At 38.2% G+C, this 17,224-nt stretch overlaps 1 protein-coding gene across 3 annotated transcripts; it reads right to left on the reverse strand.

Annotated features, from left to right (window-relative positions):
- Positions 1-536: 536 nt before the first annotated feature.
- NLRC4 (NLR family CARD domain containing 4) lies at positions 537-16,547 on the reverse strand. 3 transcript variants are annotated; one of them, XM_070734137.1, is made up of 9 exons: positions 15,868-16,544; positions 14,972-15,095; positions 13,673-14,079; positions 11,191-13,170; positions 9,635-9,727; positions 8,161-8,331; positions 4,171-4,263; positions 2,697-2,861; positions 537-1,106 (listed from the first exon to the last, which is right to left on the reverse strand). In XM_070734137.1, the coding sequence occupies exons 3-9, from the start codon at positions 13,932-13,934 to the stop codon at positions 760-762; spliced, it is 3,111 nt and encodes a 1,036-aa protein (XP_070590238.1). In that variant the 5' UTR covers positions 13,935-14,079; positions 14,972-15,095; positions 15,868-16,544; the 3' UTR covers positions 537-759. The 3 variants fall into 3 exon arrangements, with proteins under 3 accessions (XP_070590238.1, XP_070590239.1, XP_070590240.1); XM_070734138.1 differs by lacking the exon at positions 14,972-15,095; XM_070734139.1 differs by lacking the exons at positions 537-1,106; positions 2,697-2,861 and adding an exon at positions 2,984-3,136 and having other exon boundaries at positions 15,868-16,547.
- Between the last annotated feature and the right edge of the window lie 677 nt (positions 16,548-17,224).

Here is a 17,224-nt window from a genome sequence, read left to right on the forward strand (position 1 = left end):
CCTGTTTTGCCTCAGAGAATTTCAAAATAAAATACTGTACTGTGTGTCTATAACAGTGAGCTCATAATAGGGCAACTCTATCAATATCAAAATGCCACTTAAATAGTTGAGCTAGTTTCAAACTAGATTTTGATTTTCTTTCTCTCTTCCTTACTCCCATTCTTTTTCTTTCTCTTTTCCTTCCTCTCTTTTTTCTATCTGTTTCTCTCTCTTCCTCTCTTCCTCTCTCTCTCCTTCCCTCTCACTCTTTCCCTCTCGGCTTCTGGGCAGGTTTGGAAAACTCTGAGTTGATGATGATTTTTAAGTGAGCGATTGCTCACTGCTCAGCTTAGAGGAAACTATGCTGACAGCATTATATTTGTCTTACAAAATTGATTCACTATAATTATTTTAAAAAACCAAAAATATTGTAATTGTTTATAATTGACATTATATGTAAATATACATTACATTTAATATATAAAATTAATATATAATTAATTTGTAATACAGTATATACATTACATTTATACATATACATTAATAATATACTGTATTTTAAAATCCAGATACAGAGAACTTGTATAACACCAGCTTTCCACATTTTTAAAAGCCTATTTGTGCTCTTTTGAAATAAATATTTCACTTTTTTTTCTGATTTCAAGTTTATATTCTGTGGGTCTCCCCTCCCCCCCCATCTATAAGTCTTTTCCATCTGTAAGTTCTTAATGTTATGGTCCAGATACGTAGAAGTGCACTTCATTAGGGCTTTGGGAATGGTCAAATTGTTGTGTCCAGAAGTGGGTTGATTGAAGAAAAAATTACTTGCAACTCATTCCTATGACTTTTTTTTGCTTTGTTAATTTCTTTCAGCTCATGGGAATCAAACTGCCAACCAGTCAGATCAATCTCTTGTAAAGAAACCAACTGGTTTATTAGGCGGGCCAATGCCAAGACTAACAGGGCAGAAGGCGTAAAGCCTTGTTCTTGGCTGAAGTCTAGAAATGTCAGCTTCTCGAGACGAGTTAATGCGTTCAAGATAGTGAGCCACCCCTCACTTGTCAGGCAAGTGTCTGCTATGTCCAGATGCTGGAGGTCTGCCAAAGATGGTTTCCCCAAAAGAGTACCTAGGGAAATATGTACTGAATTACATTCAAACATTTCTTGTTTCTTAGATTATACAGCAAATGTACCAATTCTGTGTAGACTTAATCATTCAGCTTCAACCACAACAACACAAGAGCACACAACAGATTCAAGCTTAATATTAACCGCTCCAAACTTGACTGTAAAAAATATGACTTTAGTAATCGAGTTGTTGAAGCATGGAACTCATTACCGGACTCTGTAATATCATCCCCTAACCCCCAAAATTTTACCCTTAGATTATCCACGGTTGACCTCTCCAGATTCCTAAGAGGTCAGTAAGGGGAATACATAAGCGCACTAGAGTGCCTTCCGTCCCCTGTCCTATAGTCTCTCCTATATCTCCTATATCTTCTCTACTATATCCTCTATAACCTTCATTGTGTATTATTGTGTATTGGACTAAGTAAGTAAGTAAGTAAGTAAGTAAGTAAGTAAGTAAGTAAGTAAGTAAGTAAGTAAGAAAATAAAATAAAATAAAATAAAATAAAATAAAAATGTACATAAATGAATGTTCAAAAATGGCCTACATTGAATCTTAATATCGAGGAGAATACAAAGATAATGTTTTACATCTCAATATCAAATCAATTAGTATTTAAGGTTGAAGGACCTCATCAAGGATTTGGTTATTTATCTAACTACAGGAGGTCTTTGTCATGAGTTACTGTAAAATGTTTTTTTTTTTAAAAATCTCATGTCTCATGTCACATAAAAAATGTCTGACATGTATGTTGCTGCTTTATTGTTTTGTGTGTGTGTTACGGGGTGGCTTAAAGGTCATGTGACTGGCTTAGAGGTGGCCAACTTGACATCACTCATGTCAAGGGTTAGGGTTAGGGTGCCTGGCCTCTCCTTGCCTCAATGAGATGGAATTTCCCTAACTATTTACTATTACTGAACATCCAAAATATACTATTTAATTCTATGTATAAATGCCATATGTGTACATACATATTGCACACAGGCTCACAAAAATATGCATTATCTACTATATAAATTGCATGTGTATACACACACACACAAGGACGCACAGCTCTTCTAAAATTATACACTTTCAACCTCCTTTACTGTGGTAGGAAATACATACCAAGAGCCCAGAACAGAAAAACAGGAAAAAATAGGTAGGAGCCCATCACTGATCCTAGAGGATATCATCACTCCTAAGGTGAGATTAGGCCTGATCCTGTTGGCCTTCTAGGAGTCTGAAAACATGGCTTAGCCATCCGGTGATATAGAGAGCCTGATAAATGGTCGTGCTTTCAGGAAAAGGAATGGTGTTTTCCCACAGATTGATTTAATATTTGCATTACTTTGGGAAGTTTTTAAAAATGATTTTGCCATTATTTTGGCTTGTGCTTGAATTATTTTTTTTTATTCTTAACTTTATAAGCCACCCAGAGTCCCAGCAGTGAGATGGCTATATTTATTATATAAACTAACAAATAACCCTTACAGTAATAGCCTTTTGGATCAGAGCTATTGGTCTGACTCAGCATACTGCCGCACCTGAATCCTTCACTCTTGCATTCATGTCTCTTTGTTAATACAGTACTCCAAAATATACTTACTGAGAATTCTGGCATCAGAGTTGGTAGTTCTCCATTTCTTTAGCCCAAGTTTGGTCAACTGTGGCATTCTGGTTAACTCTTCTAATTTACCAAGGCAAACGTTCACTTCATCTACCCAAGGGAACATCAGAATTTTCATCTCTGGTAGAACATTTAATCTTTCAACTAAAGAAAAGATTAGATTAGATTAGATTAGATTTATTGGATTTATATGTCGCCCCTCTCCGCAAACTCGGGGCGGCTCACAATAAGATAAATTCACCTTTACTTCTGATTACTGTTTTGTTTTCCCTCTGTCTTTTTTCAGGATGTTTTTCAATTTCCCAATGTAGCCTGCAACCCATCTGGTGACTAACCAAATCAGACTCAGTTTAACTTTATAGGAAGCAGGAAATTCAACGAGAAGCTGCCATCTACTATGGCGTTAATTAAAAGATAGTCTGTGAATAAGTATTAAAGAGACATACGGTAAGTAATGCAGATAGATAATGTGCTTTATTTCAAAGAAATCACCAGTTCAACATATGAATCATGGTTTTATTCCCACTTTTTGCTGCAATGAGTTCCCACATCCCTATTATATGATTTTTCACCAGGCCATTTAGTTCACCAAATTTGTTCTAGGCTTGTTTGTCTGCAACTCTCAATCAACCCTTCCCTATAATTACCTGTAATGCATTCTGTTGAATTACTTTATAGAAAATGACCTGCTAGTTGGCATTTTAAAAGAAGCCTTTAAAATAAGATAGTTGTTTTTAGGATTTATTTATTGAATATTGTAGAATTTTATTTTATAGCTTTTTATATGATAATATATAATTAATGTTACAATTATATTCTATTATAAAATTACAATAATATAATATATAATAACATATATAACATAACAATAAAATAAATATAACTATACATTTATTTTATAAAATTCTATTCAATATTATAAAATCCTTATTACTGTTTTAGGTTTGTATTGTTAGGTAGGTCAAGCTATCTTATATAAAAGCAGCTAGCAAATTTCCCTCATCCATACGCTAATGATTTTACCTAGCTGGTAATAAAATGTCCAAAGGAAGAAAAATGAACTCAGAGAATACCAAGAATCCAATAATTTATCCTTGATGTACATATATTTTCTATTCTTGTATATTTTTATTTTCAATCCAAGGCCCAAATTAATTTGTTAGAACATAGCAATAACAATAGCAATAGCCCTCAGGTATATAGACCACTTCACAGTGGTTTACAGAAGCAGCATATTGCCCCTAACAATTTGGGTCCTCATTTTACTGACCTCGGAAGGATGGAAGGCTGAGTAAACCTTCAGTTGGTTAGGATCAAACTCCTGTCTGTGGGCAGAGTTAACCTGCAATATCTCATTTTAACCATTGCATCAACATGGCTCCTCTATTGAGCAAGACACCAAAATATAATCTATGATTGCAACATTTTCCTGAGAGAAAATTATCTTTCTTACCTAATTGAAAAAGAGCTTCTTTTCCTCCATTTCCCAAAAAATTGTTGGATAAATCAAGCGCAGAAAGTTTGGGTAAATTGCAAATATTCTGAGCTATAAAATAAGAAGTAAATTAACTCATAGGCATTGGAATGAGTATGAAATAAGACCATTAATCTGTGCTTCATTAAAAAGACCACTGTGATAAATTGCTAATAATAATAACAGCAGCAATAACAGCAGTCAAATTATATGTATTTAATTATTTTCTGGATTTTATTATCTGCTTAGAGTCTAATGGGGTTAAACTATATTAGAAACATAGAAACATAGAAGTCTGACGGCAGAAAAAGACCTCATGGTCCATCTAGTCTGCCTTTATACTATTTTCTGTATTTTATCTTAGGATTGATATATGTTTATCCCAGGCATGTTTAAATTCAGTTACTGTGGATTTATCTACCACGTCTGCTGGAAGTTTGTTCCAAGGATCTACTACTCTTTCAGTAAAATAATATTTTCTCATGTTGCTTTTGATCTTACCTCCAACTAACTTCAGATTGTGTCCCCTTGTTCTTGTGTTTACTTTCCTATTAAAAATACTTGTAAATTAAATACAAATGGTAAAGGAAGACAGAAGATGAAAGCAGAGATAAATGTCTAAATGACATAACAAGATATGATTTAGAATCACCCTTGGAGAAGTTATGTCTTGAATTGGTAGTTCACAGGCAGAAGGTTTAGCTAAAAGAGGGATGGGATTTTTGGATTTCCAGATGCTGCTGAAATTTTAAGTCTCAGATTCCCTGACCAACAAAGCTATTGTTAAAAGTATCCTGAAAGTTGCAGTTTAGTAGCATCTGGAGGACCGCAGAAAAAGGAAGCATTTTCAATTGGTCATCATGGTTAAAAAGCCTGAGAGCTGTAATTTCAACCCATGCTGAGGGTGCCAGGTTAAAGAAGGCTGATTTATAGATTGGGAAAACTCAGAGTTCAAGAGCTGAATATGTTTTGAAAAGCAGCAAGTTCAGGTGGCATTGCCACCATACAGGATCTAATAGCAGCTAATATGATCATGGTGGTGGACATCCCTAGCAGCTGCCACCAGTTTCCTAGAGAGGAATAAACAATTTGAACTGCATAATGATTATAAAGTTATTCTGTTTTGAAATACAGCGGTGCCTCTACTTACGAACTTAATTCATTCCATGACCAGGTTCTTAAGTAGAAAATAGAATGCTAAATATACAATGGACAATCACTAAGAAAATGGCAGTACTAGTTAAAAGTAATGCGATGGGAGAATTTAGAGAAATAAAACAAGCAACAATAGAAAGCGCTCAGGCAGTAATAGTGATGCGACAAAATGGACAATGCAAAATTGGTATAGGTACATGGTGGACCATATTCAATTTGAAATTATGGATAAAAGGATAAATTCGGATAATGAAACTGAATTGGGACAACTGATGGGACGGTGGGACAAGGTAAGACGATATATGATGGGCAGAATCCGAGACCAAGCTACAAGAAATAAATTGGAATCACTCTATAACATGTAAATTGATATATTGCTCTTGGGTCAAGTAAGAAACGCCCCTGATTTGGTGGTGGGGTATATGTGTGTGTCTGGGTGGTGGGCACATTTCACTATGCACTGTTTTATGTTGTATGTATATTAAACTTGTTAAAAATTAATTTTAAAAAAAGAGAAAGGCCCCACAGAGGCTTCTCCCTGCCTTTTCCAGCCCTATTTCCTCCCAGTAGATTCCTAGAGAGGCCCCACAAAGGCTTTTCTCCGCCTTTTCCAGTTACAGTTTTGGAGGCTCGGGTTTGTAAGTGGAAAATGATTCTTGAGAAGAGGCAAAAAAATCTTGAACATCCGGTTCTTATCTAGAAAAGTTCCTATGTAGAGGCGTTCTTAGGTAGAGGTACCACTGTACTGTTTTTGTTCTACAGTGTAGATTATGGAATGGACTTCAAAAATGTTAGCAAGGGGTTCTTTGCCGAGTCGCTGGGTGGGCATAGCCATTGTGAGCATGGACTAGTTAGCCTCCTACACCTTGGTGAGAGGGGGGTGTTTTTGCCATTCCTGGGCTCCAGAGGCTTTCCTCAAGCCTCCAGGAGGGCAAAAATGGTCTCCCAAAATTCTAGAGGTCCTACTGAACTTCTGGTAAGCAATGTTCCCTCTAATTTTTTTTCGGTGTGGGCGGAAAAGTATAGTGTCTGAGCGACAGTCCCTTTGGGACTGGGCGGCATAGAAGTATGAATAAATAAATAAATAAATCTTTTCTTTTTTATTAAAAGAAATTAATACTTTAAAAAAAACCAAAATCCATTACTATTAAAACTAAAACAACCAGCAAAACTATTAATAAAAACAGGTGAGGGCTGGGTTTTTCTCTCTGTTATTATTTAAGTGCTTTTACCATATGCTTTAAATCAAGAGTCACTTCTCTCTGTTTCTATCTCTTTCCTGTCATTCTCTGCCTCAATCATTTTCTCATTTCTCTTTTTTCTCACCCTTTTTTCTATCATTTCTCTCTCTCTTCCTTCCACTCTTCTCTCTCTCTCTTTCTTCCTCTCTCTCACTCTCTTCCTTCCTTTCTCATCTTTCTTTCTTTCTTCCCTTCTTTCTCTCTTTCTCTCTCTTTCTCTATCTTGCTTTCTTCCTCTCTCTCACTCTCTTCCTTCCTCTCTCATCTTTCTTTCTTTCTCTCTCTCTCTCTTTCTCTCTCTTGCTTTCTACCTCTCTCTCACTCTCTTCCTTCCTCTCTAATTTCTTTCTTTCTTTCTCTCTCTTTCTCTATCTTGCTTTCTTCCTCTCTCACACTCTCTTCCTTCCTCTCTCATCTCTTCCTTCCTTTTCCTTTCTTTCTTTCTTTCCTTCTCTCTCTTTCTCTATCTCTCCCCCTCTTTCTCTCTCACTCTTTCTCACTTTCTCTCTATCTTGCTCTGTCGCTCTCACTCTCATTCTCCGGAGGCTGGCAAAAGTGATTTACAATGTCGGGCGAGCGGGCCGGCGTGCGCTCTCCCCATCTCCCTGCCAGCCAGCACAGAACATTCAAAATAAGAAAACCCTTCGCTCTTACTTTGAATGTTCCGGGCGGGCGAGCAGGCAGGGAGATGGGGAGAGTGCGCGCCGGCCCGCGCGCCCGCCAGCCTCCGGAGAACGCCTGCCCCACCTCTCTTGCAGCGGAGGAGAAAGAGAGGTGGAGCGGGTGGGCGAGTGGGCGGGCAAGCGGGCGGGCGGGCAGGGGGGCAGCCGGCGCGCTCTCTCCCCATCTCCCTGCCCACCCGGAACATTCAAAATAAGAAAACCCTTTGCTCTTACTTTGAATGTTGCGGGCGGGTGCACAGGCAGGGAGATGGGAAGAGCGCCCGCCGGCCCGCACGCCCGCCAGCCTCCAGAGAACGCCTGCCCCGCCTCTCTTGCAGCAGAGGAGAAAGAGAGGCGGATTGGGCGGGCGGGGGGCAGGGCTGAGAGGCCAGGAGTGCGAGGGGGCCGGAGGCACCATGGAGAGGCAGGGGCGGCCGCGGCTCCCTTCTACTGCCCGCGCCTCCCCGCCCTCCCCCCCCGTGGGCTGGCAGGGGGATGGGGAGCGCGCGACCGAGGAAAAGGGTGCGCGCGGGGGTATTTTGGAGCGTGCGTGCGCTCACGCACGCAGCTTATGGGGAACGGTGCTGGTAAGTCCATTTTTTGCTCCAAGCTTCCACACATGCCCTGCACTTACCTGCATCCAATAAGGGCTACATGGGGATTTCTGGGAGAGGTGGATGGGTGAGGCCAGCCAGGAGAGTGATTTGGGGGTAGATTCCCTCAACCTACTATCCTTTTTCAAATTCACAACCGACAAGATCTAGAGAATAACAGTTTGGGGTGGGGGAATCTGTTCTAGAATTGTAAGCAATACTATTAAGAATCTCATCTTGGTATATTCCTCAAGAATACTATTATTACCGGATAACTTATAAATATGTTTATTAAAATAACCAAAACACTGGCGTTACCTAGAATTTCTACAGCCTCTGCAGAAATGCAGCAGTTAACCAAATAAATTTCTTCTAGTTCTCGAAGATTTAAGGATATTGATTTTACTATATTTATCATTCCATCTCCAACATTTGTAAGCTCTTTCAATTGCAATGAATTCAACTTTTTCAAATTCTTTAAGTCTTCAGCTATAAACAAATTGAAGGGGGAAAAAACTAGTTACAATTTTATTCTATTACAAATTGTATATCTATATCATCACGGCATTCCCTTTTGAAATAAGCAACATTCTGCAAATGCAGAAAAGCAAAAGAAATGAAAACATGTTGTTAAAAAACAATCCTTGTACAGTATGTGTTCTGTCTGGGTCACTCCGGAAGCCAAGACCAACCCAAAAAGAGAAGCCAGACACACCGGTAAAAGGCAAAGGCAGTTTATAAAATTCAAGAAAAACACAGGTAACAGAAAATGTCCTTACAAACAGGAAAATGCTGTATCTTCAAATATATCCACGAAGGCAAAAGTCCATGCAGCAATACAGGATTCTTGCTGCCAAGACGAGGCTGTAGATAGCAGACCTACACCTCCCACGGGTCTTCCAAACTGCTGGGCCACAAGCCAGGAACAGAGACGCCGAGAACAAAGCAGGACACCGTAACTCCAACTGATAACACTCCACATGGCTTCAAGGGCTTGCCTGCCTTTTAAACCCTGCTAAGGAGGACCACACCCAAGCCCAGCTGTTCCTAATTCAGTGCTGATAATACTTCTTTAATTGCTCCTTTCTTTGATCTGAACGTCTCTGTCGCATGTCAATGACGGCTTGTGCTTCATCACCTAATGACTCCAAGCTACTGGCTGGGGAGAGCCCCCCCGCCGGGGCTCTCATGCTGTTCTTCCTCATGCCATTCCTGACTGTCCTCTCCCCCGTCCGGCAACTCAGCCCCCTCCTCTTCGCTGTTCTGCTCCTCCAGGCATGGAGCCAGCAGAGACGCAGCCGGTCCCTGAGCAGCCTCAGGCTGAACCACAACAGTATGCAGCATTCATTTTTCATTATTAAATAATATTGTTCTATAGGGTGAATATTTTACTAGTATAATTCAAGGACAACCAATAGCCAATTTTATCTCAAGCATGCATTTCTAACAATGGGATGTCTAATTTAAGGACTAACTTACAAACCAATCCAGTATATTCTCCCCATATCCAGCTAAGAAGGAGGAACATGCAATGTATTGACAATCCCTCAGGATGCTTTAATCTATTTTTTCCAGGGCAGATTAAAAGTATTTGACTGATTGCATACATGGTAAAATATTCAGCTTCTTATTTGTACTAAATTTAATATTTAAAATTAAAACACACAATCCACCAACAGGATGAAATGAAAGAAGGAAAAACAAATGGAGGGATAGAATATATAAATGTTATTAAGCATACATTTCAACTGAACACTATAGGATGCTTTCTGGGTTCATTCCCTAAAGTTACCTAATTTGTCAGCCGTGTTCTCGTTCATCTTGACATTTTCAAATATAATTTTTTCCACATTAGCAAGGACAGATATTCCATCAAGAAGGCCCCCTAAGAAAAGAATGTTTGGTTTAAAAAACTCATAATGATATAAGAACGGACGTAGTTGGATAGATGAACTGGCAGAGAAACAGGCACCAATAATATTCATCTGCGACAATAAAAGGAGGAGGTTTTGAGTTTCGTTTTGCTTCTTCATTAAACATTGCTCAACATCAGGACATTGGTCAAAATTGGTTAGGCTTTATCACACTTTTCCAATAGGGTCAAATTATTTTCCACAGCACCAAAAGGCAAGACAAGAAACAAGGATTGGAAACTAACCAAGGAGAGAAGCAACTTAGAACTAAGAAGAAATTTCCTAATGGGGAAAGCAATCAATCAATGGAATGGCTTGCTTTCAGAAGTGGTAGATGCTTCATCGGTGAAGACTTTCAAGAGCCTGGTCAACCATTTTTCTGACATGGTATAGGACAGTGATGGCGAACCTTTTTCTTCTTGCTTCCCAAAAATGGGACTGTGCTTACATGCTAGCGCACACCAGCACACAACCCATCCCCAAGCACAATACACTGCGTTTGCGCGCATCCCCATGCATCTGTCCCCCTCCGCCATTGGGTCATTTTTCGCACTCTGGAGGCTTCAGGGAAGCCTCCTGAAGCCTGGGGGGGGGGCGAAAACGGCTTTCCCTATAGTTTAAAATCAGCTGGCCTGCATGCGCATGCTCACTGGAGCTGACATAGGGCGACACCTCATGTGCCCTCAGATATGCTCTGTGTGCCACAGGGTCGCCATGATGGGTATAGGATCTGCTGCTCGAGCAGGGAGTTGGACTAGGAGACCTCTGAGGTCTTTCCAACTCTACTATCCTATGTTCTAACTGTTCTATCTTTTAAAATGACTGAGGAACAATGCACTATGAAAGTGAAAGATAGGAAATATGTGATAGGAATAGCAATTTCATGTTGATATACTTCTCTGTCAATTCAAGTAAAGTTAAATAGCATTATAATCCAGATTAGAGTTTTGGGAAGATTACCTTAACAGAGATCTTATTGATATTAGTGGGGTATATTCCACATTAGCCCATGGAACAGAAATACAAGAGAAATAAATATGGGGCTCTGGAAATTCCCTACACAATATTCAGTATCTGAATCACAATTTCTAAGAGGTCCCTAAGGGGCGTGCATAAGCACACCATTGTGCCTACCGTCCCTGTCCTACCGTCCTACTGTTGTTTTTTATCATTACTTTTTACTTACGTTATTTTTATACAAACTACTATCCTATACATCAGGGGTCCTCAAACTTGGCAACTTTAAGACTTATGGACTTCAATTCCCAGAATTCTCCTGCCAGCATAGCTGGGAGTTGAAGTTCACAAGTCTTAAAGTTGCCAAATTTGAAGACCCCTGCTATACATGTTTGACAAATAAAATTAAACAAACAAACAAACAAACAAACAAACAAACAAACAAACATGTTATTTGTCAATATTACTGTTCACATACCATGCTGGTTTTCACTCTGCAGGTCTTTTATTTTTATAGTTTTCAGGATCACCATTTCAATTATCTGTTGCTCATCTTCCATGCTAAGAGGTGTGGACTCCACAATAAGATCCTGTAAATTTGTACAGCTGTTGAGGACTTCCCTCAACTTTCCTGTGAGGCCAGGACATTTGTTGATAATCAATCTCAGACTTGAGGCAGAGCAGCATATTTTTTCCAGATACTTAATATCACCCTTTGCTAATTGACTGAAATCTTTTAAGGTAATTTCTAAACCTTTGAGCTTTCGATCCCAGTCAAAGAATAATGACACTGCCTTTTCAGGGATAACAGTTTCCCATGCTGGCCTTGTAGCTGATGAAGTACCAAAAAAGTCTAATTTGATGACTTCTATCATACTTACACAATTAGAAAAGTAGCCAAAAAACCCAGAGACATAGGTAGGAATGTTCTGGGTATTGATGTATAATTTTTTATCATGGAAAAATTCCTCAAACTCCTCCTTTACAGTTGTTTTAGAGATGCTTTCATAAAGGAATCTAATCACACACTCCACAAATGAATTTTCCCGAGTTGCTATTAAGCCTTCTTCTTCTTCAGCAATTCGTTCGTATGTCTTGGGTTCTTCTGGAAATGAATCAGGAGCAAAAGGCAATCCAAAAAGACTCCCCTGCTGATGAATGGCTGATAAATGGTTGACAATTTTTTGGGTGGCTTTAGAACACGATCCACAGGTATACAAAAGTAAACTGTGATAAGTAGTAATTATATCTGAGAAACTGCTAATTTTTTGGAGATAACTGAACCCTCTGGTTACCTCCTCATCCATATTGGAACACAAAAGTCTGGAAAGTCTTCTACCTGCAATGTATTCTTGGAAAGATTTATGAAAAAATGTATATGCTACGTTTAGTCTCTGAGCTGTGTACTTGTGCATAAGGCCCATAGATAACAGCACATCTTCTTTCTTGCTGGAAAAATCCTCGCGATGAAAAACAAATTTTTGCTCAAAGATTCCATCCAAAGCCAAATTTCCACAGTGAATTAGGCTGAGCAGAAAATGTTTGTCACTAGTCCCACTGATCTTGTGCTTGTTTTTATCTACCAACAATTTGTATAGGGTGGAGAACAGAGTGGTTTGTGTATGTGGAGTAAATTTTGATTCTCCCATTTGGATGGCACAAGCAATAATCACAAATAAAGGGGTCCTCATAAAGTTCTCCAGCTGAGTCCCTGAATTCTGAAAAGTGGAATCTAAACTCTCCAATTGAGACAGAAGGCCTTCAGCCAATGTGGCATCTGTCAAAACATTTTCAACTAGTGTTTTTGCACTTTCCACAGTTAGATCGCCTGTCTCAGCAATGAGTGACCCAAACAGCCTCAGTTTTTGAATTGACTCGGTCCTTGTAGTAACAATAACTCTGTTCTTGAATTTATGACTTTCTTTTATCAGTGCTTCTATTTCTGGGCAGCTCTGGGACTTGAATTCATCATACCCATCTAAAAGGAAAAGGACTCTTTCTGCTAGCAATTCTAATATCTCCATAAAGTCTTCTTTACATATTCTATATTTCTTCTTAAGAAGCTGCCCACATATGGTCTCATATAGTCCTGCCTCTACCCCACTCAATCTGATGAAGAAGACAAGCTTGAATTGCATCAAAGAAGGATGATCTTCATTAGCCCAGAGTAAAGCAATCTTTTTGAGGAGAGTCGTTTTTCCTTTCCCAGCTTCCCCTTCTATGATACAGGGACTTTCAAGTTCATCTAAAAGGGTTTTTAAAGTCATTTGTGCCACACGGGAATTTCGGATATCTTTCTTCCAAAGCAAGATGTCCGTATAAGTATTCTTTAAATCAAAGATGATATCAATTTCTTCGCCCAGGGGATGAAAACGTTCAAAGGACGGATTCCTATATAAGTCAGTTAAATCCTGAGCTAAGTAATCAACAGCTTGTTGTGTAACTTGCCCATCTGTATCTAAAAGAAAACAGAAAAGTCTGAATGCATTGTTACTAAAGAGTATGATTTAATTGATATACCATTACAATGTAGATTAAATGAGATCAGATAGAGGCAACTTACATTTTATACTAGATTTTGCTTAGGGCTATTGTCTAATCTGAGCTGTAAAAACTTTGATAAGTGGAAAACCCTTTAATATTTTTCTGCCATTTAGTAATTATCTGGATTTTTGAAGCTCAGATGATTTTGGAGCCCACTTCAAGGGCTAGTTATAACTTTCAAACGCTTTCTCTGCTGTGATACAAGAAGTTTTGAAAACTGTTGGTTTCTATATTTTTAATGTAAATAAAAGTTTGAGTGGATGACTTTCTCTTGACACCAGCTCTATCTTAGGCAAAATAATGAAATCTGTATTTAATAAAGCAACTAAATTTGAAAAAAATGCAATCTTAATTTTAAAAAACTTACTATAAAAATATAATTAAAAAAATAAAAAATAAATTGGATATCTACTTACGGCTTCCCTGTAGTTTCTTAAACAGCAAAAAATCTATTTTCTCCAGTGATCTCACAAAAATATTACAGGCTTCGTCACCTTTTTCCAAAACGGAGCATGTCAATTTTCTTGACGCATCCTGTCTTATTCTTTGGCAAAGGATACTCTCTTTTTCTTCATATGACAAAACAGATTTTACAAAAAGACAATCTACAATTTTCTTGACGGTTTCCATCTCCATTCGTTGAATAAGCTGTTCACGGTTATTCTCTAAAAAATCCATTGGTGAGAGCAGATGGTTCTTCCAATGTGAATCTAATCAATTTTACTCGTGCTCTGAATAATGAATGCTAACTTTCTTTGACGGCAGGTCATAACTGTTACTCTGAAGGGTCAAATACGTACAGCAGACTAAATGGTTGATAATCCTAGAGGGAATGCACAGATTTTAATAAGAAAGCATAATCTGCACTGCCATAATTGTCTGGTTTGGCTCTGCAACCAAACAAGACAAACACAGATAATTAGAATTGCAGAAAAAATATTGCTACCAACTTGCCTTCCATTAAGGACCTGTATACTGCAGGAGTCAAATAGAGGGCTGTGAAAATATCCAGACTCCTCACATCCTGGACATAAATTGTTTCAACTTCTATCCTCAAATAGGGCACTGCACACCAGAACAACTAGACACAAGGGCAATTTTTTCTCGATTGCCATCACTCTGCTTAAAAACTAATTTCCACAATACTGTCAAATAATTTATTATGACTGCATTACTCTCATTCTTCCCTTACGTACATCTATCTTCGGAGAGGGGCGGCATACAAATCTAATTAATAGTAGTAGTAGTAGTAGTAGTAGTAGTAGTAGTAGTAATAATAATAATAATAATAATAATATAATTACTATAACCATGTGCTTGTATCTTTCAATTTATATTGTTTTTACTTGTTTCCTAGTATGATTTGATAACTTATTAGTAACCTTAACTATTACTAAGTGTTGTAATTTTGTATTCTTGATAATTAATTTTATTCTCTTTAGGTACACTGAATATATACACCAAAGACAAATTCTTTGTGTGTCCAATCACACTTGGCCAATAAAAAAATCTATTATATTCTATTCTATTCTAAAGTTCACAAATGCACACAGACTGAATTATAGCACCATGCTATGATGCTAATTATAAAAATTGAATTAAAATAAATCATTTTCCAAGTTTTACATTCTGCATAGAATCTTCTTGGATAAATGAAGACATTTGTTTTATATATGGGATAGGAAATGTGAGTGGTGAATAAATATTTATTTTACCATATTTATTTCACTTCCTGGTATGCAATAAGTCCACATCAAACTGTCAAAATGTTGAATTCACCAAAATGATCTCCTAACGGAAGTACAAGATGTTCCAATGTGGTTCCGTTTTGTGATGTGACTGTCATTAAGAAAGACCAATTCTTTAAACTCTCTTACAATGATGAGCATTTTAAAGGAATACATTTCTCAGGGAACATAACAAAATCTTAACAATCAACCTGACCCTTTCACAAGAACATATATTTAAAGCATCAAGTGTGCAGTTTGAGTAATTAGCAGCTGACTATCAAGTATACATTGTATTTTTTAAACTAGGCAACGAGACAACCTAAAGATTTTCAGTGTCCTTCATCAAAATACACCTTGTGCCATCTCTGAATTCTACACTTGCAGTTGGCTCAAATAATAAGCAGTCAAGAAATCTGGATAGGAATAAAAGCACTATGCATAATACAGAGCTGGCACCAAGGAAGGCAGAAAATATCCATAACTTTGTCAGGGCGCTGTTGATTGCCATCTTTCACCTGCAAAGTTCATTTGTACACCAAATATATTAAGGCTCTGGAGCAGTAGCCATGTTCTCTCTCCCCCTGCTCCCAAAAGGAAAAGCATTTTGATCACAGGAAAAATGTAGTTCTTTGAAGGATCCCCAGGATCCTGAACTGGGGCTGCAGGAGCTGTATCTTGAGGATTAATGGATAGACCTGGAGCTGCTTCCAGTAAAGAAATGCTTTCTGTCCATGTTCCCCACACGGCTTCCTTCCTTCCTTTCACAAATGTAAATAGAAATCATCCCCAAACAATACCCATCTCTTGTTATGGTTGTCTATAATACTAATCTAAAACAATGCCTGAAAAGTTCAAAGTATATCAAGCAAAAAGAAACCTACCTTATTTTGAGAAGCTGTTAGGGAAAATGTTAGCAATCTGTAGCCGTTTTAAATTCCTTTTAAGTTCCTTTTCACGCCCAGTTGTTGAACTTTAATACTACTTGTTTCACTTAGCTCACAGAATATTAACAACACTTCCGGTTTTGCAAGAGGGGTGTTTCAAGAAAGGGAAGTGCTTACAGAAGTGAATAGAGTCATTCAAAGACAGCTCTCCACAACATTCATTAAAAATGATCTGGCAAAAAAGTGCATGGGTAACTCAGTTCAGGCTCAGATGCTTGCTCTAGGTATGATTTCAGCTGAAATATAAGCCTGAGCAAGTGGAACGTTCTCAATTCTTTGTAAAGAAAATTTCAAACCTCTCTTTTAAAGTAAATTAAAGTTGTGACATCTCTGTGACAATATTGCAACATCTTCCTATACACCATCTTCCTGTCATCATTGGCATCCTTCAGTCTCGAAAGACTATGGTATCACGCTCTGGAAAAAGTTCCTAAAATGCTGTGTGCAAAGCTGGAGTATCCTCTCCAGTAAATGAGGTCAGGTAGGTTAGTATGGAGGATAGACTGTTACCAGGCAGGGGTTCCACTTACTGGCCGCCACTGGTACGTCCTTCGGGATTGTTGCAGGCACACAGGCGCCCATCAGGCACATGCATGCCCATCAGCATGACTACTGTCGGCGACTACTTCAGCTTCAACCACAGCAACACAAGAGCACACAACAGATTTAAACTTAATATTAACCACTCCAAACTTGACTGTAAAAAATATGACTTCAGTAACTGAGTTGTCGAAGCGTGGAACTCATTACCGGACTCCATAGTGTCCTCCCCAAACCCCCAACACTTTACCCTTAGATTATCCACGGTTAACCTATCCAGATTCCTAAGATGTCAGTAAGGGGTGAGTACAAGTGCACTAGAGTGCCTTCCGTCCCCTGTCCTATTGCTCTCCTATATCTCCTATACCTTTCTTCTATTCCTATATCTCTTCTTCTACTCTTTCATTGATATGTTCTATTCCTATATCTTCTCTTCTCTTCTTTCTTAGATATATTTTACTATGGGTATCTTCTCTATAACCTTCATCATGTATTTTACTATGTGTATACCCACTAAAACCCTCATTGTGTATTGGACAAAATCAATCAATCAATCAATCAATAATAGATTTGGCTTTTGCACATGTGCAGCAAGCAAAATCTCATGGAAGGATGCTCTCGTGCGTGAGATTTTGCCAATTTTTGGCAATTTCTTTGCTTCTGTGCATGCTGAAGCAAAGGCATAAAAAGACATAAAAGCTTATGTTAGACTGCCATTTGTCAGAAATAATAATAATAATAATAATAATAATAA

The sequence above is a fragment of the Erythrolamprus reginae genome, chromosome 1, assembly GCF_031021105.1.
Source record: "Erythrolamprus reginae isolate rEryReg1 chromosome 1, rEryReg1.hap1, whole genome shotgun sequence".
Lineage (NCBI taxonomy): Eukaryota > Metazoa > Chordata > Lepidosauria > Squamata > Dipsadidae > Erythrolamprus > Erythrolamprus reginae.